General features: G+C 36.2%; 2 protein-coding genes and 1 long non-coding RNA gene across 4 annotated transcripts; 2 read left to right on the forward strand and 1 right to left on the reverse strand.

The window, feature by feature from the left end:
• Positions 1–1,782: 1,782 nt before the first annotated feature.
• On the forward strand, positions 1,783–4,044 carry LOC106093308 (uncharacterized). The gene is made up of 3 exons (XR_001222327.2): positions 1,783–2,962; positions 3,034–3,121; positions 3,221–4,044. It is a non-coding gene; the product is annotated as an uncharacterized LOC106093308 (long non-coding RNA).
• A 369-nt stretch (positions 4,045–4,413) lies between these two features.
• On the forward strand, positions 4,414–12,703 carry LOC106093310 (RING finger protein 141). 2 transcript variants are annotated; one of them, XM_013260362.2, is made up of 4 exons: positions 4,414–4,756; positions 4,903–5,110; positions 9,434–9,717; positions 9,789–12,703. In XM_013260362.2, exons 1-4 carry the CDS (start codon positions 4,611–4,613, stop codon positions 9,931–9,933), a joined length of 783 nt encoding a protein of 260 aa, XP_013115816.1. In that variant the 5' UTR covers positions 4,414–4,610; the 3' UTR covers positions 9,934–12,703. The 2 variants fall into 2 exon arrangements, with proteins under 2 accessions (XP_013115816.1, XP_013115815.1); XM_013260361.2 differs by having other exon boundaries at positions 4,415–4,756; positions 4,903–5,131.
• Positions 12,704–15,271: 2,568 nt separating this feature from the next.
• On the reverse strand, positions 15,272–24,541 carry LOC106093309 (sin3 histone deacetylase corepressor complex component SDS3). Its single transcript, XM_013260360.2, has 7 exons — positions 24,349–24,541; positions 24,163–24,280; positions 20,428–20,644; positions 16,588–16,686; positions 16,356–16,524; positions 16,068–16,291; positions 15,272–15,994 (listed from the first exon to the last, which is right to left on the reverse strand). Exons 1-7 carry the CDS (start codon positions 24,458–24,460, stop codon positions 15,899–15,901), a joined length of 1,035 nt encoding a protein of 344 aa, XP_013115814.1. The 5' UTR covers positions 24,461–24,541; the 3' UTR covers positions 15,272–15,898.
• Positions 24,542–26,316: the final 1,775 nt, after the last annotated feature.

The following is a 26,316-nucleotide window of genomic DNA, read 5'->3' on the forward strand; positions in this document are numbered from 1 at the left end:
AAAAAGCTAGAAGGGGGAGCCATTCGTCGTATCCGCGACGCCGTGCTGCTGGAAAGCCAACACAAATTACCTTTCAATCTCATGGCAGCAGGTTGTACGTACCGCATTGGCCGGATGGAGTCTCTTATCGGCAAGGGCTGCCGCCTCAGTGTACAACACTCTGCTACAACAACCGCGCACGAAGCTACGAATGTCATACATGGCGCCAAGTCGCTGGTCCCAGACAGAATCTCTACACTGATGCTGAAGAATCTGGATCTGCCTGGAGTCGAGTACTATTATAGTACTATTATGAATTTTTCAAGATTTTCCAAATAATTCTGCAAATTTTGCACTTACCTTCTAATATAGAACAACCGACTTGATGTAAAATTACAACTTCATTTGTTGAGTTTTCTGTACCTGAACACTAGCTGCTGCCATGAATCTTCATTAAAAGTAAATAAAAATGAAACAAATTTAATAAATACCAATAAACAATATTTTTATTTTTTACTTATCTCTGCCTTTTGATCAATTTTGGCGTTAGGTTTTGTATTCTCATGTAACGGCTGCAGTAAAATGCAGGCTTGTCAATAATTTTCCCTCAGCTTTCTTTTCCTGCATTCACATATAAGAATGCTCCCCCTTCACCTTTTCATTTTGGCAGCGTGTTGAAAACAGTAATGCAGCCCTCTGGCGGTAGTTTTAGACATTCTGACGGTGAGTGACGTAGCTATACCACCAGTTATTAACCTTTTCTCTATCTCTGGCATAGATGTCATCAGAATTAAATAACTTGTATTATTTTGCTTGAACTTTTGAAAAAAAAATTGCAGAATCCATTACTGATTCGCCAATTATCAATTTAAAATTCGGTTTAATAAAAATTACGTAAAATTATCCTTTAAATGTTGATTTCCTATTATAAATTTAAATATTACAACTACTTATTTTGTCTTATACTACTTCCGCAAAAATTGTTGATAATAAAGTTTTACGTTAAGCATTGCGAAAAACGTTAACTATCATAATTTTTTTAAACATATTGTCATGGAATTTTTTGTACTAATCCAATCTTACATTCATATTACACTAGGATTAATTTTGCTCCTTTTAAGCCATAAGCTTAAAAAAGGCATTTATTTGTTTCACATGTTTTTACCTTATACCTTTTTTTATATGGAGTTTAAAAGTTGTTCACGTGAATATCCGAATAGAGTATAAATCCACGGCGAAACAATTAAAGGTAGTTTGTACAACAACCACAAATCATATGGTGCAATCCTCCATTTTGTCATCAAGCTGATCGATGTTTTGCCAACATACATAAAGAAATTTGTGTGCGTACGTGCGCAGAGAATATGCGAGAAAGAATATAACAACAAAGAGAATGCAAACAAAAATCTGACATCTCAATACCGTCAAACCTTGCCGGCTGTTAGCAGCTGTTCGGGTGAGACCACCATTTTAAATCAGCCTTGGTATAATTCGTACAATTTGCCACTATGAATTCACTCAGGTTTGGTATAGCATGGTTGTAGAATTTTGTCCGTGATTGCTCGTACCAATTTTCGTAGCAATTTCGTACCAAAATACACACATTTATAACAAGAGTGACATAAACCAAAAGTAAATTAAAAATTGATAAAATGTCTATTAATTTTAAAGAAATCTTGTGCTATTGCATTTTTGCAGTAGACTTTAGTTTGATAAAAACAAATTAAAGGGAACTCGTTTTAAAATTTTAATAGAACCAAATAAAAGCGTTATAAGTTCGGCCGGGCCGAATCTTATATACTCTCCACCATGTATCGCATTTGTCAAGTTCTTTGAATGAATTTTTCAAAATAAATGTGAGCTACATCAAGTTATTATGATATGGACCGTAATTGTCGTGGTTGTCAGAAGTCATAGAAAAATACCACCTCCAAAATTTCAGGCAAATCGGTTAATTATTGCCCCCTCCAGTGGCTCAGGGTGTCAAATTGGGTTTATATGGCAGCTATATCAAATAATGAACCGATTTTGACCATACTAAACGCAGTTGTTGAAAGCCATAAATAGAAAATAGAAAATTACAGCCCAATCGGATAAGATTTGCGATAGAGGCTCAACTGGATAGTGCATAAAAATCCTTACGGGGATATTCAACTTTAATTTTTATTTTTGGATATTTTGTTCGAGACCGGCTTCATACATATACATAATTTATACAGTTTGGAGAATAATTGCGGCAACAGCGTTTTTAGGGCATGTGGCGAAGATGATGAGAAGTTGGAACATTTTCTATGACAATGCCCGGCTTACGCAGCTAACAGACCTCTGCACTTGGGTGCGGATACGATACCTGAGCCAGCTTAAGGGCACAAAATTCCTGACATAAATGTCTTCAGGAACACTTTTTTCTGATCAAGGGCTCAAAAGCTAAGAAGCATAAAAATATCTCCAAAGTGGCATGGTGGTGATTAGAATCCGCACCCTCTTTTCAATCTAACTTAACCTAACCATGTCGAATGTGATACCACTGGTAGAGAGCTGTCCACGCACAAGTTCGACGCACTCTCTAACTTAACTACCGGAGTGGTTTGTAACATTTTTGGTTTTATATTGCGATCCTCCAAACGTCGGACTGGTAGACCGATGTATCAATTTAAGGTTGTGGTCCTACAAAAAATGCACATTTATTACTCGATTTCTCTTAAAATTGAAATAATTACGACTTTAAAATATTTTATGATATATTTTATGATATTAGTCAACTAAACGGATCTCCCGATTTGAGGTACTTTATTTGCCAGCAGAAGAGAGCAAATTTTGACAGTTAGAAAATAGAGAATCTGCAAATTTATACTGGGACATTTTTTGCCAGCAGAAATTTGCAACTTTGAACAGATGTTTTGTAAAGGTCAGCTGTTTTATGAAAAGCAGCCGTTACATGAAAATACAGAAGCTAACGGCAAAATGGACCAAAAATGCAGAGGTAAAAAAAATATAAATATTGTTTATTGGTAATTAATACATTTGTTTAATTGTTATTTACTTTTAATGAAGATTCATGGCAGCAGCAAGTGGTCACTTACAGAAAACTCCCCATATGAAGTTGTAATTTTACCTCAAGTCGATTGTTCTACATTAGAAGGTAAGTGCCAAATTTGAGGAATTATTTGGAAAATCTTGAAAAATTAAAACATTGTATCCTTCCAAACACCAAGAAAAAAACAATTATCGGTTTCTTAAGTATTTTGATAGAATCATCCGCATTGGAGAGTTACGATGAAACCAACCGTTCCTTTGAATTTGTTAAGGAGGGAAGATGCTGTGCAGTTAAACAAGTGACGCACAATGGGATTAGAAAAAATTAGTGCAAATTAGTCTGCCAATTGTGAACGGATACAGATATCTTCAAAGATAACAAAGTGTCCGCAGCCGCCACATGACCAAATAGAAAACTCCCTTAGCCTCACGTCAGTGGTCGTAGCAATTTATCTAGCCACAATGCATAAGATGGTTAGTCCAAAAGCATAAGAGGTTAGTCCAAGGTACCTTTCTCAGAATAACAAAGTGCTCGTGTCCTTCTCAGATTTCAGTAGCGGGATCAGACTACCCATCTTCCACACATCGGGCACTATAATAGTGTTCAGATAGATTTCTGAACAGTTGTAAGGTAATCGACTCTAGGCAGTTCCAGATTCTTCAGCATCAGTGTGGAGATTTTGTCTGGAACCAGCGCTTTGCGCGACATGGCGCCACGGATGATGCACGGTTGTTGTTGTAGCAGTGTGTTGTTCACTGAAAGACTCCATCGGACCAATGAAAGACTCCATCGGGTCAATGCGGTATGTACAACCGGCTGCCATGGGATTGCAAGGTAATTTGTGATGGCTGTCCAGCGGCACGGAGATCACGATTATACAGATGGCTCCCCTTATAGCCTTTTCACTCTCGGGTCGATAAATTGACATTTTTTTAAGGAAAATATCTCACAAGTATCGCCAGGATGTTTTATTTAAGAAAAAAAAATGTCCAAGCATACAAATAAAAAATAAACCAAAATAAAAATCAGCTGTTTTTCCGCAAATTTTCACTGGACGTCGTTCGCGTACATTAGCTTGAAATTTTTTTAAAGAGAGTAAAAACGGCTCTTAGTCTCCTGCAAATTTTTACTGGAATAGTAAGCGAACAGACCTTACATTGTACCCTCGCCCGATTGGTCTACAGCGGTTATATTCAAATAAAACACCTACGCCTTTTTCATCCGATCACGACAAATTTTCGGTGGGCATCAAAAATTTGGCCCCACCGAACCAAATGCGTTGTACTTGTTTTTCTTGTACAAATCAAATATGGTCGAAATTTTAGCTTAAGCCATTATTGCTATCAACGTCTCACGAATTTTGTATGTACAATATGGAGGCGATAAGTGTGAACTGTCAAATTGCAACATACTGAGAAAGTATAGAGCAACCGCATATGTTTATTGTTTTGATACGCAAACAGAACTGAGTCGTAAGTGGAAAATATGGGATTGTGAAGGTGCCGCAGGATACACACAACTGAAAGGATTTTGTTCTACGAATTGCCAAAAGTGAAATTATTATTATAAGCTACTACACTACACTGCAAAAGCCATGGGTCAAGCCCATAGTTTGGCAGATTCCCTGCCGGATGTTGATAGTGTTCACATGCAATTGGTGCGTCACACAAAAGTTTTGTCAGAAATCAATTCCCTGACCTATGAGGAATTCAAAACTTGCTTGGGAAATTTAAATGCGTTGTGAGTAATAAACAAAAACTAAACAATTACATATAAAAGCGTTTACCATAGGGTGGAATTTATGTATGTTATGTTTATGGTTACTTTGGGCAAGAGGGTTGAATAATAATAAGACTTATTGATTTTTTAAATTTGTTTTGTTCTAGATCCCGCAAATGCATAGACCCCAATGGTAAGCAACTGGTGTTTTTGGTGAAAAGTGGCACGGACACATCTCTATTGTGGAAGGCAACTGTGAAGATAGCCTGCGTAAAAGTTAATCCCGAAACACGACAAATCGATTCATACAAATTTCTAAATCTGAAGCAATTTTTGTGTGTTTTCAAAACATTCCAAGCCCATTTGGAAAGTCTGGTGAGCAGTGAAATTCAAAGGGTAATTGCATTATCATAAACCCATATATATATTTCTTATACGTATGTATGTATGCAACGCAAATTGGTTTCCGCATTTGTCTACGGAAGATTTTATACAAAATGTTATCATCCTGTCTATATTTAGCATAAATTGGGTTTTAATCGCCGCAGGCGGAAGAACAATTTTAAAGTGAAGTGCGCTATACTAACCGTGAAATTTTGCAACAAAAATTAAATTCTATAATAAAACGTTTAGCTTTACAAACAACCAAACTGAGACAAGAAATCCCTAGTGAAGTCACAAAATTTGACATACCGAATTGGAAAGATGGCAACAAACATGATGTTAGGTTAGGTTTTAAGGGCAGTCTGTAATCAGCCTCAGACAATTTAAATCCTTATGATACCGCAGGCGCTGGGGAATGAAGTTGCCTTCTTGTTTTATACATGAACCAGCCAAAAGGCTTTAAAAAAAACCGGATTACATGCTTATTTTCACATCCACTATTTCGACAAGCCTTCAAAGAAATAAATACCTAAAATGGGACTTCTTTTTCTTGGAGATCGAGTACGTATTTGTATCGAATGGATGTATTACCGCAATCTAAAGCTTTCGTATCGATATTTTTCAATTGGCTACAGATTATATTTTGCATTAGAGTTGATATGTTTGATGCAAAATAAAACAACACAAATGACAATTAACATCTACCCGGCTTTTGTAAAAAATATGAATTTATTGAAATTTTTGGAAACAAACGTGAATTTATAAATAAAAAAAGCATGGTTCCATTGGCTTTGTTGTGCTTGTCGTCCTCTGATTCTAAAGAGGAAAATAACTTTGTGCGTATTCGCTGAGAAATGATAGATAAAAGTGTTCCAATGTCACTGCCAAATAAAGCGTACATAAATAACCTAAATAAAACATTTATATTATTAATAACAAACGCATGTTATTTAGATTTACCGGTTAGCTGACAAACGATCACATTTTTTGTGTGAAATTTTTTTTTTATTGATTCGAAATATGTGGAAATATTTTTGAATCCATTCACTTTTGCACGATATGACCACATTTTCCATTATCATTTGTTCTGAGTTGTTAAAGAAACGAATTGCAAGCAGAACGAATGTAATCTGCCGGTATGTTGGCCTATTCCCGTACAATATATTTCTTCAGGGAATCCTTTAGTAGTCCTTTCCTTGCTTTCAAAAGTGGCCTTAATAAAAAAAGTCCGTCGGATTGGCATGAGGCGAATTGGACAACCACAACCACCCACGGCCCCAACAAAGATGCTATTGGCCGTTCTTACATTTCTCCAAGATCTGGCATCATTTGTTCTTTAGATGTTGCCTTCCCTTGGCTACAATTTGGATTTTTTTTTGCAAAATTTGGATGACCGTGATTTGAGTCATTTCAACCGTTTGTAGCCAATTTATTTTGAAACTTGAAAAAGGATGTATTTATTTATTTCATATTACATTTTTACTTTTATTTTAACTATTTATATCAAGTTACAATTCTATTCGATTGCTCCAGAGCTCACGAGTGGATTTCGAACAGCTGATACTCGATAACGAATGCCATAATCTCGAATGTCGAAAGTGTGGTAATGCCAACACAAAAATTTTCGAACAATTTTACTCGTTCATGTATGCGGTAATTCGATCCTAGCTTCTGCAGAAGACTTCTTGAAAGCGTTGGTATATTAGCAAATTTTCCATACCGACAATGGCCCTTCTTGAGGGGCACGGCTACAGAGACTTCTGTGTTAGTTAGCCAACAACAGCAAAAGGGTAGACTTCTCAAAGTTTATATAGGGCCACATATTTTTAAATCGTTCACAACACCCAATTCGCGATCATCTGTCATTCCTTGCCTTTTGTACATTATCTTGAAGAACAAGTTTACATTTGCTATAGGCATACCCACAAATTCCCGTACACCTGGAATTTGTAAGATAGTTCCTAATCTTGCAAACTAGTTAGCTGTATAATTCCCTGGGGAATCTCTGTGGCCCCGCACACAAGACAGGTGAATTTTAAACAATTCAGCCATTTCGTTGATATACGACAGTCAAGGGCAGCTTTTGAATAATAATACATTACATCTAAGTCATTCCACCACTTCTTTGGTTGAAAAGGTCACCACTTGATACACATTATAGTGATCGGATAATCTCAGTTCATTGGAGTACACCTCAAAGCCCACATGCTCATTCAGTTTGCAACCATTGTCAGGTATATTATAGCTCTCAATTAACCCTATCAGCTATTGTACAGTACTTTTTATTAAATAGAAATCAGACAATTAGTTCACACTATCTGGTACATGTGGCATTGTGAGATGGAATACTCAGTGGTTGCAGCAATTTGTGCAGACACAATGTCCAGAGGTATTAAGAGTAGCATAAAATTAAGTGTATCAGATCGTGTCTTCCTCAATGCGGCTGTAATGCACAAACAAGTCATCCTTTGGAGCAGGCTGAGTATTGAACAGCAGCACGACACCATGTATAGAGATGGGCGATGGGTAAATACCCAAAAGTTATTTATCCGGTAAATTGGGTAAATACCCGAGTATTTACCAATTTATACCCAAAAGCTGGGTATTTATAATTTTGCAGATATCTTGGGTAAACAAATATTTTCTAACAAATTTTGATGGTTTCATATTCTTTGTATATAAACATAATCTTCTGATCTTGAAAAGTTTTATTTTAGTTATATATAGCCGATATATAGACCGATCTTCAGACCTAAAGTCTGGAAGCAATAATTTGGTAATTTTTCATCCGATTTCGATGAAATTTGGCACAGTGAGTTCTGGTAGACCCCTTCCCATTTTTGTGAATTGCTGTTCAGATCGGACTATATTTGGATACAGCTGCCCTATAGAGCGACCACCCGATCTCCTGATATAGGGTATTGAGTCCATAAAAGATCCATTTATTACCCGAATTGGATGAAATTTGGCACAGTGTGTTCTGGTAGACCCCTACCCATTTCTGTCAAATGTGGTCCAGATCAGACCATATTTGGATATAACTGCCATATAGACCGATCTCCCGATATAGAGTATTGAGCCCATAAAAGGAGCATTTTTCATCCGAAATGGATGAAATTTGAAACATTGTGTTTTGGTACCCTCTAAACCTTTTTGTTGAATATCGTCCAGTTCAAACCATATTTGGATATAGTTGCCATATAAACCGATCTCCCGATATAGAGTATTGAGCTCAAAAAAGGAGCATTTTTCATCCGATTTGGATGAAATTTGGAACATTGTGTTTTGGTACCATCTAAACCTTTTTGTTGAATATCGTCCATATCGGGCCATATTTGGATATAGCTGCCATATAGACCGATCTTCCGTTATAGAGTATTAAGCCCATAAGATGAGCATTTTTCATCCGATTTGGTCTCGAACGTGAAATAAAATGTTCATCGAACTCGCCTCTCAATAAGTCCATTGTTACGCGTGCTTTGTGGCATGTGGCAACGTCTTCTTGAATTTAAATGTCATTTAAGTCAAGCTGTCGCCTTTTGGGCAATAAAAAGTTGGATATCATCTCACAGTATCGCTCACCATTCACAGTTACGTTCTGATTCGCACCATCTTTGAAGAAGTACAGTCCAATAATGCCACCAGCCCATAAACCTCACCAAACTGTGACTTTTTCTGGATGCATTGGCAACTCTTGCAATGTTTCTGGCTGATCAACACTCCAAAATGGAGAATTCTGCTTCTGAACACAATGAAGCGCGCGATTAACTTTCTTAACAGAGCACGTATTTTGATCATAATATTTAATAATTTGCGTTGTTCGTTTGTAAGACGATTCATGGTTAAAATATAGACCAAACAGAAGATGTTTGACAGTGAAACAAAACACGAAACGTGCATGAGCTCTTTAAACCAGTGTTACCAAAAAGATAATAGCTAAAAATCACCCTTTACTGTCTTAATATGCTCTACTATTTGCTTATATGTGGTAGGTTGTTTATGTAGCCATACTTGCGTGTGGAGGTAGTCATTCTCGTCAAGCTCCTATGATTTAGCAAGCTTATCCGGTCCAAGGAACCAATAACTCTCCTTGTCATATCGAGCATCATAGGCCCTTAGTATTTAAGCAAGAGCCGATGCCGCCAGGCTTCTCACAGAGACTCTCCACAAGCGTTACCGCTGATTGTTCGCGACTGCAGTTGCAGCTACCCCATATGGAGCTTCTCATGATAACGAGAAATCGGAGCTCAAGGTTCCAGCCTGTTTTGTTTTTAAAATTCTAAATATTTCTTTCTATTCTTTTTTCAAATAAAGGAGCAAAGACGTGATTCTCAATCAACACCAGAAGATGAGGAACCGTCTCGATGTTCTTCGTCACAACTACATCCACTACCATCACAATTCACAACTTCAATGTTTATGGGTGCATTGGGTAATAGTACAGATAGTACAGGTGGAGGCAGTGGCTTAAGCAGCCCCTCAGTATCGACATGTGTCCATAATGACCACATAGATGAGTGTTCAATATGTTTGGATAGACAAACAGAAGTAATCCTGCCCTGTACACACTCCTTCTGTACTCCATGCATAGAACAATGGTAGGTTTTTATTTGAAATTAGATTTTTGTAATTGTAATAAGAGAAATATTTGCATTTTTTTCTCTTTAAGGAATGTTAATAACAAAACTTGTCCCATATGCTGTGAAACTTTGGAAAGTACAGATGAAACATGGGTGATGTCGAATATACCAGAAGTTGAGGAAATCAACGAAGAAATATGCGCTGGATTTATGAATTTGGCCAAAGAGCAATAGAGAATTACAACAGTTGTTCTTGTCCTCTCAATAAAATGACAAGTTTACTAATAGTACAACCTACCTATGAGCAATTTGGCAATAATATTCAAGTTTTCAAAGACTGGATAACATCAATGGTATTTTTAATATATGTAAATGGTTTTTTAAAAAAGCAAAAGGCCCTATTTCACATAATCATGACATTATGGTTTAAAGCCATAACCTACATATTTTTAAATTTTATACCCATTTCGACATTATATAAATTATTTGTATGAATCTTGGAAATAAACAAAGGCAATTTAAAACCACACAGGCAGAGATAAAAAGGCGTTGGTCAAAATTGACGGCTTCGACTATCAGTGCTTCTCTAAAACAACTTCTCTTGGTGTCTAGTTTATATGCCAAAATATACGAAAATGTATGCTATATTTCAAAAATAATATCTTACTTATGAGAAGATTTGTACTGAGGCCAAAGCTTAGAAGAATATTGAGTTTTGGGAAAAATATAAAGAATGCTTCTCCTTTTTTATTATTGTTTCAAGCTTTATAATAACAAAAAATTTGGTTTGACTATGTATGTGATTATTGGCCGAACAACGAAATGTAGCCATATCAACGTCCAAATAGGAATTTTATTCATCTTAGTATCTCGATGTGAATTATTAATTTAGCTAATCTTTTAAGTAAATGTTGTAAGCTTAGGTAAAACAAAGTAATTTGGTATCCAGTCAATGTTTTGTTCTAAATGTGTTACTTCTGTAAACCCTTTGCTTTATAATAATTATTATTTTCCCTAATTTAAGAATAAATCTTGTTAAATAGTTTATAGTTATATAAAAAAAAATTGTGAATCTTATATACCCTTCATCCTGTGGATCATGTTCGGCAAGTTCTCCATAGTAGTTGCCAAGTCAGTATAAACGGTTTCTCCTAATAAACAAGTTTTAGATGCATAATTTGATCAAGCATGATGCTTCCAACTTTCCCTCTTACATAACGTTTTTCCTTTTTATTAGAATTCCACATCACTGATAATTTTTTTATATCCTACACAACCACTGCGGTACTGGGTGTTATTATCTAGTCCATTTGTTTGTAGCAGTCAAAAGGAGAAGAGGGGCACCAACCCATTGATTGTTATATCGATCGTCTCTGAATCACTTCCCGAAACGATTTTTTTATTTATTTTCTAAATGTTGTTATTTTAATGGCTCGATTATGGATGCCAACTAACATGCAGTTGAAATGTCATCTGACACGCAACCAAAATAAAAAAGCTAAAAGTTATGAAATTTCCAAAAAAAAAACAAAAAAAAACAAAAAAAATATTTTTAATTAAAGCACTGTTAAAGAATTTTTTCATGTAAATGTTCATTTTGTGTCGCCGTTTGGTGCCAAAATTTCTTTAAGACTTAAGAACTTGTCTATTGAATTTAGATCCATGTTAATTTCCTGCGTATTCTTGGTCCACAACATGCTTTGTTAAGATTTCTTATGTTAAGTGGCAATTTTATTTTTATCTTGCTTTAAAATATCTTCACACCACCAACTATTCTCCCGGCTATGTTTTTTTGTTTCAACAACTGGCACAACACGAGCAGCATTTGGGTTTTCCCCATTTATTCTTAAATTACGAATTGTTGATTTGTGGCGCTTTGACCACGGTGAAGCTTAAAACACCTACTCATATGTTATATAGAAACAAACGAACAATTTATACTAAACCTGACAGATCTACTATTTCCTGCACGTGATGACTATGAGCACCACACAGTCTAGAACTTTGAGCTCCGATCTATGTCCATCGTCACCACGAGAAGCTCATATGAGGGCTACGGCATCCACAGGTGGCAGATCGGGAATGTTCAATACGGAATAGCTGCAACTGCAGTCGCGGACAATTAGCGGTATCGAGTGGAGTATCAGAGAAAGGCAGGGCGGCAACGGCTCTTGCATGAATACTGAGTATGACAAGGCAAGCTATTGGATCCTTTAAATAACCAATGGCCATAACGTTCCCGTAGCTACCGGTCGTATGGACCGGAACGAACTTGCTCAACGATAAGAGCTAGACAAGGATTGCTACCTCCACATACAAATGTGGCTACAACAACGGAGCAACTACAAAAAAGTGGTTGCCGAAAAATCGCACTTATAGCAACTTCAGTTGAATGTCATCCGTAATGTATATTTTTCAACTAGCAATCATATAAAATAATATTTTTTCTTAATAATATTTTTAAGAAAAAATAGTTTTTTTATAATTTTTTTTTCATAAGATGAACTGTTAATCAATTCTAAATGTATAACAATAAAATATTTTATAAAAGCTAAATATTTTATTGAATGATTTGTCCCCAAAATTTGATAATTAACCCTATACTTTTAAAGTAAATGGCACAAAACTTGAAAATTAATTTATACTAACTAGAATTATTTCTGTTCCATAAAGTAATAACTTGTTTTTTTGATGTCTTGGACACATCTATGGTGCATGGAGTCCCAATAAGATCCTGGCATCTCTCTACAGGGTGATCCTGGGATAGCTTTAAACGGATTTTGTGTCTGGCTTTACACATTGCGTTCAATGGCTATTCCGCATTTGGAATTTAGTTCTCTTTAACATAATATCAATGTCTCCCCATGTTCAATGGGATTGAGGACAGGAAACTGAGCAGGTCACAGCTTAATCTGAACCCCATTGACCCGAAACCACCCCTTTCCAATTTACTAGTATGTTTCCGATCATTATCTTGTTAGAATGCCAATGTCAGAATCATATTCCAATCTGCATAATGTAACATTACTTGCTCCAAAGTCGTAACATGTCCATGCTGTATATTATATTTCATAACTGTATCTCTAACATTTTACAAAATGCTCCAACGAATCAATACTTTTGCTCCATTATGTTTGACTGTCTTTTTTTGTGAATTGTGATTTATATTATGTATTTGGCAGGTCAGCAGACAACTGTATAGACTCTGCTCCACAGTATTTACCTCCATTTTCCAATCGGCAAATCGATATATCCTTTACCGAAGTTAAAGCGTGCATCTGTATACCTCTTGGTCAGCAATGGTACTATTTTTGGACTTTCTACGAATAAGTTGTTTTCCAACAAACGCTTGCGAATAGTGTGACCTATTTCAGTCAGATTTAGTCCCCCTTGAATCTTTTTTTGAAGACGCAGTAGGGTTGATGTTTTACTTATGAGTCCAAGTGTTTTGGCAATTTGGGGTTGTAAGGGGAAAGGTTTTCGATGTTTGGACTTTTGTCCACCGGGCAACCTTGTGCGCCATTCTGACTCGGCATAAAAAAGGAGGCCCCCTATCATTGAGCTTAAACTTCGGACTGCACTCATTGATATGAGAGAAAACAATTAAGCCGTGTCTGTCCATGCTAATTTGTGAACTAAGTACACATCCCATTGTTGATCGGTGGGGTGCATTATGCATGGACATATGTAGTTCTATCATAATTGTCGTGTTTCTTACTTACTCGTACGTTTTCCAAGCTAGATCGCTGGAGAGTGGACCCGCCTTTACTAAAGGACCTACCTTGACAAGATGTCGACTGGCTATTCATTTTATGGCACTGAATCAGTTGATTTTCTTCAAGCTTCGTCTTTTGACAGTAGTGGTGTCGGGGCAATTGAAGGGCATCAGTCTATAAGTGTACCATATGGAAAAGTGAACCTATTTAGATAACAGATTGATGAGATGCTGAATGTGTAATCTATTGACGACTGTATTCCGAACTGTTCGTCCAAGACTCATCTTAGACTGAGGAACTTGGCATCCAGAAAGAGGAAGGCTATGGCTAAAGTTCCATCGTGAATACTGTTGAGTGTATGGTCTTTCAGATGGAAATTTGTGTCATGACAATTGAAATCATAGGAAGCGACTTCACAACTTTAATATGGACAGTATAACGGCAGTTAATGTTTTCAATTCCAAGAGGGTGAGTTTGAAGTTATATTCAATGTTTGAGTAGTGTATCCTCATGTGCCTTGAAATGGTTATAGCGGTCTAAAAACCTTGATAGCTAGACGCATCATACGAAAACCTTATATGTATCCATTATGATCGCCCTAAAAGGAAAATTAAAAATAAGAATACAAAAGATAAATACAGTACGGTGCAAGGCAATAGATAATAAAGGGATGAAATTGGGGCGGATTTACTGATTCAGAACTATGACAGCAATCATCAGCGATTAGTTCACACGTCAGCCAACCCATTCATACATGGTACATAGTAGGTCACAGGGAGAGGTCTTGATTTCTCAATTTCCTATCATATTTTGGTTAAGTTATTTGAAGCAGTGTAGTACTACAGCCACATATGAAAAAAATAAAATAATATGCGTTGAGCTAAGGGGTTTTGGCATATTTTGGTTTTACTTTCATATGACCATAATTTTGAAATCTAATGGGTCGATTATTGTATTGCAACCAAATTTTAGTTGCGCTGCCAACAGACAAATTTGTCAAAAAAAATCCCATTTCTGTATTGAATTGTATACTTTTAACAATTCACTTAGCAGCTGCACATTTGCTGTTGTAGTAGCTTGTATGAGGTAGCGATCATCATCAAGCTCCATAGGCGAGTAAGCTTGTTCCGATCAATAGGAACGATCGACACGGGAATATATATAACTTGCCTTATCATATCGAGTATTAGACATAGGAACTTAATATTAAAGCGAAAGCCGATGCCGCCCGGCCTCTCATTGAGACTATCCACTCGATATTGCTGATTGTCGCGACTGCAGTTGAAGCTACTTCGTTTACGGAGCATTCCACTATCCGCATTCTGTGGAGACGCGCAGTAGCTGTCTGCTGAGCTTCTTGTGATGACAAGTAACACCGTTTACACCACATAAATCGAAGCTGAGAGATTCAACACGTGTGGTACTCAGAGCCATGTGCCGTGAGCTAAACGTTTAATGCACTGAATTTTAATATATCAACAAAAAATTTCCAACTTGATGCTAATTTTTCTTCCATTATTTTATATCCTGACAACGCAACTACAGTTTGGTTGCAACCCGTCATCGACCCACAATTTTTCTCCAAATAGAATGATGCATTGCGTCATTATAAACAATTTGATTACATTCCTTTACTTACATTTTACAATTCACAACCATTATTGCGAGTGAAATAGGAACTGTTGATGCTCGTTTAATGTCTCGTTGTCCATTGCTACAATGGAAATATTAAATAGAACTTGTTCGACAGCGAATGTTTCAGTCCCAGAATAAAAATGTTCAATCAATTTTACTCCTTTTTAAAAAATAAAAAAATCCTGTTCATAAAAAAATTAAGAGAAATTGAAAAAGATATATAAAATTTAAATTGATTTTGTTATTTAGATCTTACAACGTTGTAGTCATGATCATCATGATTTCCATATTAACTGAAGCTCTTCTATATATATTTTAAACATGATTCTTTGTGTTTTTGTTTATGTAACTAACAATTATCTGTTAAGTTTATATTTAAAATCGACGTTATAAACTATTTATGTTGTAAAAAACATTAATATGTACACAAAAATACAATGTTCGATGAGGGATAAAAATATGAAAAAACGAAAATTTCTGGGATTCGTGTTAAAAAAATCAATAAATTAACTTATTGCCATTATACATAAATAACTACTAAATACATACACTATATATATATATAAATTATTTAGAATATTCCCTACATAACTATGTACACCGTGTAATAGTGAGCATCCTCTGTAAGGATATCCTAATATTTAAAACTACATTAATGTAAATAAACAACAGTTCAATCATACACACATATATACATACGTATGCGTTTCTTATTGTTTAGGAGGGAAGGGAAGGAAACTTATATATCTAGTTATAAAATAAATTTAATTTACTGATGAGTTTTTGTTTGTTGTGGAAGTAAAAGCAATGACTACTGGTGTTTTGCTGGCATTGTTGGAGGGATGTCATCAGTTGGCTCGTCGTTTTATAGTCACTTTACCCTTAGCTAAATGAGACATGTTGATTTTAACTTTACTGGTGTCGTTGACTTTTTTTACCCACACCTTAAACCAAAGAGAAAAGAGGGGGAAAACAACATATATTTCAAACATGGAACAGAATTAAACACAAATTTACCACTTCGTTGCCAATAGCTGTGATTGTTGCTGGAAATTTAGTCAGATCTTTGCCCTCCACGTATATCTGTTGACCCCGATGAAACCAGCGCTTCTCATACAACAACTTTCCATCTTCTATGCGTGTCTCGGCATATGGAGTACCATTGTCCGAAACCATTGCTGGCTGTTGCTGATGATTACTTGAACCATAAGAGCTAACCGAAAGACCATTTTGTTGCAAGGCTAAATAGTTTCAAGAAATCATCCGTTGACAAAATGAGCTTTAGTACCTGCTTGACAAACTTACTTGGTGTCAGAGGTTTCCCTCTTTGGATGGTTTTTAAATCATTTTCAATCTCTTTCTCTTCAAGCAAGTACACTAATAATTGTCCGGTCGTAGGTTTACGTCTTTTTTCCACAACGGGCACTGGATCATTGGGCCTTCTACGTAGTTTGCGTGTGACCGTTGGTTTTATCTACAAATATTTTTTTATTAACATTATTTTAATTTTTTGAATTAAAGGCCATAATTCACTAACCTCCATTGAATCATTAGTTAATTCCAGGCTGTAACGTTCATTCTCTATAAGTTTACGACGTTCCTCAAAATCGGTTAATATGTTGTCTTTAAGATCAATCTGTAAATATTTATTTTTTTAAAAGCCTTATTAGCTAGTGTTTGATTTAATTGTGGTATTAATTCATTTAAATTTATTTCATTTAAAAGGCTTAAACCTTAATTTTAATGACATTTCAAATGTATTTTTGCTATTTAGGACATATATTTCAACGCAGTATTATTTATAATTGTACTAACAACAATTGAAAAACAAAATGCAACTTTTTTGTATATAAATGTTCTCTTGCTAAAAATATTTTTTAGCAGTATATTATCATTTAGCGAAGAATCCCATGACAGCCGGTTGTACGTACCGGGTTGACCCGATGAATACCTTCATTGACAAGGGCTGTCGTCTCAGTGAACAACAAACTGCTACAACAACAACATTTATCTAAGAAAATTGGATTTAAGTGGATGACATAAAATCGTGCTGTAGGAGGGCTTTTTGCCATAACTTTATTTTTTAAAAAAACATCGAATGCACTGATAGGGTTTCCAGAAAATTTTCAGAACCATTTTTGTTTGCATTTTAATTATGTGAAATTACCCGATTTTTGGCGAGTCAATTTTCCCCAAAACGTGACAAAAAAGGATATTTCACTCTTAGAAATTCTCTTAAATGTATTTTTTCAACATATATTAAGTTTTTAAAATATTTACACAAAAAAAGAAATGGAAATCAATTAAACAATTGATTCAATCATTTTTTAATTGAATTCGATTTTTTTCGTAATAGAAATTTTTGCCATTTTTAAATAAAAAAAAATAATTGATTTAATTATCGTTTTGATCGAATCTTAAAAAATTTTCAAGTATGGTGCTTAAGTAATTTCAATCAAAGGCTATTATGTCCCCTACAATATAAAGAGACGGTGATTTCAAAGACCCAAACGTCCCACATTTTGACAAATCTATAGCAATACCACAGCAGCCGGTTCTATATGCCGGATTAACCTGATGGAATCCTTCACCGGCCGAGGGTGGCGGCTTCAGTGCACAACACACTTCAATAATTCTATAGAGCACACCTATCCGACGACCCAAAATTTTTGGAGAATCCCCGCGGGGAAGTTTTTTATACGGGTGACCAAGGACCTTTGCCCAAACAACGCACCTCAAGTTTATGTTCGAGGAGGTAAGCATCTGTGTACCAAATATAGAAATTAATTGGAGTTTCAATAAATTTCTTTCAAATTTCAATTAATTGAAAATTTCAATCATTTTTAATTAATCAATTAAAAAATTAATTGAAAATTTCAATAAAACATTTATTTTTAATTTGAAAATGCAATTTTTCAAATAAAAATGTTTCAATTACTTTTTCAAAAACGGTGATTGGTACTATCATTTTCGTGATTAATTAAAAAATTAATTGGATCAATTAACTTTGTGATTGAAACATATTGTTTTTTCTGTGTACTTTATATTTCTCCCTTCCATGCAACCTATATTTCTCACGTCCATAGCAACAAATCCTGCTTCCGTTTTTCTTTTGATCTACCTGTTATGTTTATCATTGACATGCCATGTGAGTGAGAATCATCACAGCTCCATGCCGTGCATGTATTTATTTGTGAGAGTCGTATGTAGTTGTTGTTGTTATTGTTACCACATTTTCATGTGGAGGTGGCGATTCTCGTCAAGCTCCTGTAGGTGAGCAAGCTCGTTCCGGTCCAAAGGGCCGATCGCCACGGGAACAGAGTGGCTATTGGTAATTTAAATGGTGGCCATTGGTGGTGACTTGCCACTGTTTTTCAATTTTTACACCATAACTTAACAGAACAGTGACATGCTGTGACAGCAATCACGCATCATTCAATTCTGCTTGTGCAGACCTTTAGTACATAACATACAGTGGCAAAGAAAAGTCTACATACCCCACTGGAAAACTCTTTAACAAAACGAATTTTTTGAACGAAAATGATTTTCTTCCAAATATCTTTTTTTGCTAAAATGGTTTACCATAGTTTCCGTTAATATAATATAATTAGGTAAAATTTTTAGGATCAAATCTAAACAAAACTACGTTACACTCAGTTTACGTAACTGCTGTTTTTGAAAAGCTATGTAGTCATACATTTTGTCATTCCGTTAGCAACACCAACTCAAAGTATATGTACACTCTAACGACGGATGATCGATCCTGATGTCCGTCGTCGTCAAGATCATGCTACAACCTTTGAAAATTAAGATTTATGGCTAAGTTATTGCATCTTTTGTCTTTATGTATCTTAGGTTAGGTAAGTTTTTGAAAAAGGGTGAAGATATACACCTAAGCAAGTAATCGGCTTGATCTGCGCTCTAAATACGATATTTTTTAACGTTTAGTGGTGATTTTCTTAAGTCTCGTGAGTGTCTGTGAGTCGTGAGTATCTCGTTCGTCGTGAGTTTTTCGGGAGTCGTGATTAGTATCGTGAACACGATTTCACTGACACACGAGATATTCAATTCAATTACGGTCGCGCACGATCTCGTGATTGGATTTAGATTTCACTTACGAATCACGTAATTCACGCGTGGCACGATAACTCACGTGCACACCTCTAGTTAGAACCTACCAAAAACGGGAAAACTGATTGACGTCGTGCTCGACATAGGAGTAGCAGGATTCCTCCACATTTTGTAAATACTTTCTTGCGTGCCTGGATCCCTTCCAGGCAATCAGCCCTTTGGTTATTCTGCACTACTGTAAAAGCCAGAATTTGTTGACTTAGCAAAGCTTTCGCCTATGAGAGCTCAGCTCTGGCCCGCCGAATCTCCTTCATTTTTTCCTCAGGCGTTTATTCCCTCTTCGTTTCTTTTGTCGTTCTACAGATGTGCACCGAACTATGGTGGATCACTTTATATATATTTTGTCCTTCTTTTTCTTTTCTTCTATCTACTAGGGCGAATATAATGGGCTACATGTAATTGGGCAAGGTTATCATAACATACTAGCAGAGGGATCGATTAAGAAATTTTGACTGAAACAACGCCACAAGGATTTGTTTTATTCCCTCTTCTGTGGCACTTGGTAATTAATGAGATTCTAAGGATCTTTGTCGTTGTCATTATAGTGGGTGGCAGATTTCTGTCAACTAAAATGGACTTTGTTCAGTGTGCCTTTTGTGGCTGCCTAGGGGGATTAAAGCCTAACGGCTTCGCATAAAACCCCAAAGGCTGGGTTTGTACTGTTCACTAGAAGGAGAAAGGTTGGCATTTTCCAATACCAGGACGTAATTCACTACTCGATAAGATCGATCCCATGGCAGCCGGTTGTACGTACAGGATTGACCCGATGGAATCCTTTATCGGCAAGGGCTGCCGCCTTGGTGTACAATACACTGCTACAACAACAATAACTTGATAGATAAGTTGCTGGCTTAGACAGCTAGCGACATTTGTGAGGTGCTTTTCCATGTAAAAACTTCTCCCCAAAGAGGTGTCGCACTGAGGTTCGCCGTTCGGACTCGGCTATAAACATTATCGTGATATGTGAGAATATTGCCGCTGTTCCTTAATGGAATGTTAATAGGCAACATTTTGCAGATTCGACCAAACTAAATTCTAATAGAGCCTTAAATATCACACTTTTCTCAACGTATATTGCCAAACACCCATGTGTGCTTTCTCAAGTGAATGTGCAATTCTGTACGAGACAGGATAAAACTGATAAAAAAGGCATGGTATAGAAACTGGTAAAGCAGCTATTTCTACTACTAAAAAATTAATTACTTTTTTCATTTTTTATGTTAAAAGAACTCGGCAAAGCACTTACCTTCTTCTCGTCGTATTCTTTTTGAGCCGCTTTCTTTTCCAAAATATAATCTCTTTCGACGCATTCTTTTAAATAGTCTCGATAGATTTCATTAAGCTTTAGCCTTTCCTTATATTGGTATTCCAATTTCTTTAATCTTCTTGTGTACTCAGGATGAGATAAGTTTTTAAGTTCTTCCAATTGTTTATTCAAACTAGCAAGTTTATGTTGGTACATTCTGGAAAAAACAATATTTTTAATAACAGATCCGGTTAAGAGACAGATTTTTTTTTTTTGTTGTAACCACACTTCGGTCCTAAAAAATAATGATAACAGGCTGAACCTGCACCCGTCATTACATGGCAAAGTACCTCACAAATGTTGCCAGCTGTAAGAGGCTGAGAATTTTTTCTGATGTTCTCACCAGGATTCGAAACCAGGCGTTCAGAGTCATAGGCGGACGTGCTAACCAATGGGCTACGGTGACCTCCGTAATGTTCGAACCTTATACCGAGAGGAGGACCAGCATTGGCATATGTGCAAGAAAAGTACAACGCCGGCATTACTACCTCACAGGAAGAGTACTGGATTAGGGAAATCATCACAACAATACCAAGGACGAACAGGTCAATGATATATTTTACGAGCGTTTAGGGATAACATATGAACGCTGCCCATACTAGAAATTATAATGCCAAAAAAGGAAGGTAGAATATCTTTAGTCCAACGTTTGGACAATCTTGCCTCAACAAGGGTACGGCCGATAATGGATTGAGGGCAATAAACTTCGTCAAAAAAAGGGAAAATTTTTTCACATATCAATGAGTGTTGTCCGATTCAAGTTATAAGCTCAATGATAAGGGACCTCCTTTTTATAGCCGAGTTCGAAGGGCTGCAACGGTACGAAACCTTTTTGTGGAGAAGTTTTTACATGGCATAGTACCTCACAAATGTCGACAGCATTAGAAGGGGATAACCACCGTTGAAAAAAAATATGATGGTCTTGCCAGTATTCGAACCCATGCGTTCAACGTCATACGCTACGGTTTGCCGCTGCTCCTTAATGAAATGGTCATGGGCAAATTTGCATTTGCACATCAAAAAAAAGATAAGAAGCACCTGATTTCAACATCGTGGCATTCACAAGTCTACATGAGAAGAAGTGAGAAACTAAATTATTGATCTCGTTATGATAGATGGAAGATTAATCTAACGTGTTCGACGGTATAGAATGTTCAAACAACAAGGCAGCATGAGCCTACAGATTGCCAGCCAAACTTCTAAAGACCGGACAACATGTCATGCTATAAAACGAATACACAAGAAACAAGACAAAACAGAATGTGCCGGCAACAGAGGAATAAGTCACCTTCCCATCGAGATAAATGGGTCATACAACGCGGCTTTAAACCTGGTAAATCTCTTATAGACCAGATATTCAGACCACACCAAATCTTGGAAAAGTGCAAAGAGAGTTTAATCGACACTTACAATCACTTCGTTGAGTACAAAATTGATTTCATTGTTTTAAGCCATATCTTAAATTGCTATCCCTTAAAAATGGACATGACTTTACAGAATGACTCCAGCTGATAAACATTTCTAAGTAATATAAGAAACTCTACGAATCGTTCAATACCAAAAGAGCGTCAGGTAGGAAGACGGTTTATAGCCCGATATCTTTAAAAATTGGTTTTATTGTGCTAAAAATAAAACAAAGAGCGTTATTAATGCTCGGGACGCCATGTAAACTTGGACAATTAGGCAAAGATGGAAACTTTAACCATGAGAAAGGCATTCATTTTATGACGATGGCATTGCAATAAACGAAGTGAACGACACTAGTTTTAAAATAAAGCGAATTATGTTGTTGTAGCCACCTTTGCATGTGGATGTGGCGATCTCGCTCTTATAGGAAGGCAAGCTTGTTCCGGTCTATACAATACACCGCGGGAACATGATGGCGATTGGTTATTTTAAGCGCCAAAAACTCGCCTTGTCGAATTGAACATCATAGTTCCTCATTTATTAAGCAAGAACCGCATTTGCAGCTACTCCGCATTTCACTATCCGCAACCTGTGGACGCGCCTGGTAGCTCCCAGCTAAGCTTCACTTGATAATGAAGAACACAACACAGATTGGAGCTCAAAGTTCCAGCGAGTTATATTGGCTCATAAATTCTTCTTTAAACTAAATGAGCAGTTAAGGGTCAAATTTACCTCTGATACAACATGGTAAATATGGTTATGCACTTAGGCGAGAAAATTATCTTTAAGAACAATGTCTACGTACTAGGGTTCTTGCTTTTCCAAGAGAAACTAAGAGCTTTTGGTCGATTTAAAAACGGTAAAAGAAAGCTCATCATCTATCCCAATCTTTGCTAAGGTAACAGAATTTCTCTTGGCCGGTTTATAAGGCTGCACTGTTGGCTTATATATTTGCTGGGAATTCTTGCTTGCCGGCTAGCAATCCAGAATTGTTTTCGAACACGTGGAGTTTAAATTGTTCTAGTCCCAGCTGAAAGCTAGCAATATGTGGCTACAACAACAACACTACTGGTGTGTTGTAGCAGTGTGGCGGCAGCCCTTGCCGATGGAGGACTTCATCGGGTCAATCCGGTAAGTACAACCGGCTGCCATGGGATTGTAACACTAGTCTTACGATAGTTTTCTTCGGCGCTATCTTTTCATTGCGCAAGCTTTTCACTCTAGCTTACAGTACGCTGAAAGGTTGCAAAAAAAATCTGCGAACTACCAGTCAATTACCATAAACTCTGCTCTTCAAACGTTATGAAGAGCATGGTAGCCACACGTTTGCATGGTATTTAGAGCCCTAAAGCAATTTTAGCGATCTCTAGTTTGAGTTTCGCAGATATTGCTCCACTGGCAACCTTATGGCTTTTCTTTCGGAACATTGGAGACACTAAATCCGTCAGTTTGGAGAAGATAAGTTCAAGGCTCTGGATATCTCCAAGTCATTCAGAAGGATCTGGCGAGTTGCACCCAAAGTTTGTCCCTTTAGGTGTCCCCAATTTCTTGGTTTGATTTATATCAATCGTTCTTAGATATCAGTTGCAGATGGGTTCTTCTACAAAGAGTATAGATTAACTGCAGATGTACTTGAAGGCTCTGTCCATTCTCCCTCTCTAGTTTTCTATTTTTTTTTTATTATATGTTAAGTCGGACTTCGTCATACAAACTATTCACTGTATCGTTACTTTCATCTCTATCTTCTATTAACTGTATGGATATTGGGAAGTTAGAAGCTCTTAATGTTCTGGGAAACGTGTATTCGAAGTGGCGGTAGAAGCATTCAAGGGTTCAAGCTTTCTCCAGCGTCATTGCAGAAGGCAATGGTTTTGATAGGGGACCAGTATTCAACTCAATTGTTTCTCTCGAGTATCGAATTCCGACTAATATATTTTCCACATCCAACACCATCCAGATATTAAAAACAAATGACAATACACAGTACTACCTCATTCCCACTTTCAATACCTATCTTCCATTCGCGAGTTGTTGATATAAAAAAAGAAAAAAAACTATAAGCCCAGTTCCGACAATATATTGCGATCAGCTGATTGCACCAGAGTAGGTGCACTGCAATTGTTTTTTGTTTAAATGTAACTTTATCCACTAAAAATATATCCCACTTGGTAATTCCCAAGCGACACTGCTCTGTTTAGCTTAACCTGTCGTAAATTCAATCAGAAATCTAAGAAAACACCTCCACAGCTCTACATTGTGTCTACTTACTGCTCCTTAAGTTCATGATTATGACTATCGGTTCCATTTGTAGTTTGATGGTTTGTACTAGTATAACTAGAAGTGCGTCCATTATTACGAAATTCTGTTTCACTGGCATCATCCGTATCTGTGGGAGACAAGTTTATACAATGGTTTCTCTAATAGCCAACAAACATTGTATTCACCCTGTCTTACCCTCTTCACTGTCATATGCATTTGGCTCAAAGTTGTTATTCGATCTTGAATCCTCATTATAGTCAGCAAATCGTTCATCATCGCTTGCCATTCCAAATGTGGGACAGGACATGGTATTTTTCCTTTTTGTTATAAATTTTTTTATTTGTATGGTTGTATGGAGAGTAAACTAAACTACCAGAGCACGAAGCCTGTTAACAATCTCAAAGGCGATGAATATTTTCCGATCACTTCCTAAATCATGAAAGATGTCAACTTTAGCAAAATATTGCAATAACAGGGTACTCTGTTTTTAGTTGTGAAAAACATCAATAATTTACTTGTACATATATATTGCAAATTTTCTGCACCAACACAATCCTGACATTAAATTACACTAGGACAAATTGTGCCTTATTGCTACTTTTAAGCATTTAGCCTTAAAAAGCATTTTAATTTTTCACACATATTTTATATCAATTTTGTTTTAAGCTGAGTATTCTGCTTAGCTTTTCAGGCGGAATGCTGTCAAACTCCTTATTAAAGAAATCGGCGAAACGTTGGCTAAAAATAGGCGTAAAAGTAGTACTCTGCTTATAGTAAAAAATTAAAGTGGCAACACTTTAACCATTGCCAGTATCATTTTTGTTTGTTTTATTGGTTGCGAAAAAATAAATAAAATAGAGAAATCTATAAATTCAGTTAAAAAAAAAATGCTTTGGTATGGAAACAAAAACATTTGATTACTGTCAAATTCCTCTCGAGGAGCAATAAAAAATTTCCGCAATTATTCCAAAAGCATAATAGAATACTAATCCTCATATGAAGTAAATGAAAAATGTGTTATAAGATGATAAAATGATTTTTTTAGACTAATGTACTAATTAGGGACAATTAATCATAGTGTAATATAATAGCAGGATTGTATTGGTGCAGAAAATTTGCCCTAAATATGTTTAAGTAAATTTAGATATTTTATTGAAGTTTTTCACAACTTAAAACAGAGTATCCTGCTTAATGGTTGGTATTCTATTTTGCTTTGGGAATAGTCACTGAAATTTTTAATTGTTCCGCAAGCGGAATTTGACAGCAATCAAATTTTTTGTTTCCATGCCAAAAAAAAACGTTTTTTTTATCTGCACTTATTGATGTTCAGTGAAAATTGAAATTATTACCTACCTTACAGCTGTTTTAAGTTTTGTGAATAAGGGTATAATACAATTTTTATTTTATCAATGAGATTTTTGTAGTGTTGCAAAAAACTTTAAAGTGTAAACGGCCCTTTAAAATGTCTTTTTGTGTGAGCGTCCTTTAAAGAGGTTTAGCGACATCTTTAGATGAGTAGATAGATAGGAAATGGTCATATGAAAGTGCAAGAATTTATATAGATGTCGCCTATTTATAAACGAATAAAACCGTCTAAGACCAGTAATGGACATCGAAAAGCTGCAAACGCAACAGATGGCAAAGGCATACTCCACTCGACTGACCCAACCATGATATATTCTTTACAGGTAATGGCAACAACAAAATGTTGAGTGCGCTATATGTCAAAATCAGTTATAAGTGCAACTCTGATTTTGTGTATGTTACTAGTTCGCTCCATTTTTCGTTGTTTGTGTGTGCTATGGTTCTTAACTATAATACACACACACAACCAATATTCGTTGAAGGATAGTGCACTTCGCGAGATCAAATTGTATTCTGCTGTTTACGGTACACTACCTGATAATTATGTCACGGATCCAACTGCTTGATAAAGCAATGCGAAAATAAAACCCCGTTCACATTGCTCTTTAAATCCAGATTTAATGGTTCGATCATCTGTTTTCCCTTTATAAAATCAGCTGACGAGAGCCTTAAATCCGGATTTAATGAACAGTGTAAACGGGGTTAATATCTATGACAGCCCAAAAGCAAACCATTGCCCATTGCATGGAATATGCCCGACCAAAAGTGTCGAAATGCCACTGAAGTCAAGAATGCGGC

Source organism: Stomoxys calcitrans, chromosome 4, assembly GCF_963082655.1.
Source record: "Stomoxys calcitrans chromosome 4, idStoCalc2.1, whole genome shotgun sequence".
Lineage (NCBI taxonomy): Eukaryota > Metazoa > Arthropoda > Insecta > Diptera > Muscidae > Stomoxys > Stomoxys calcitrans.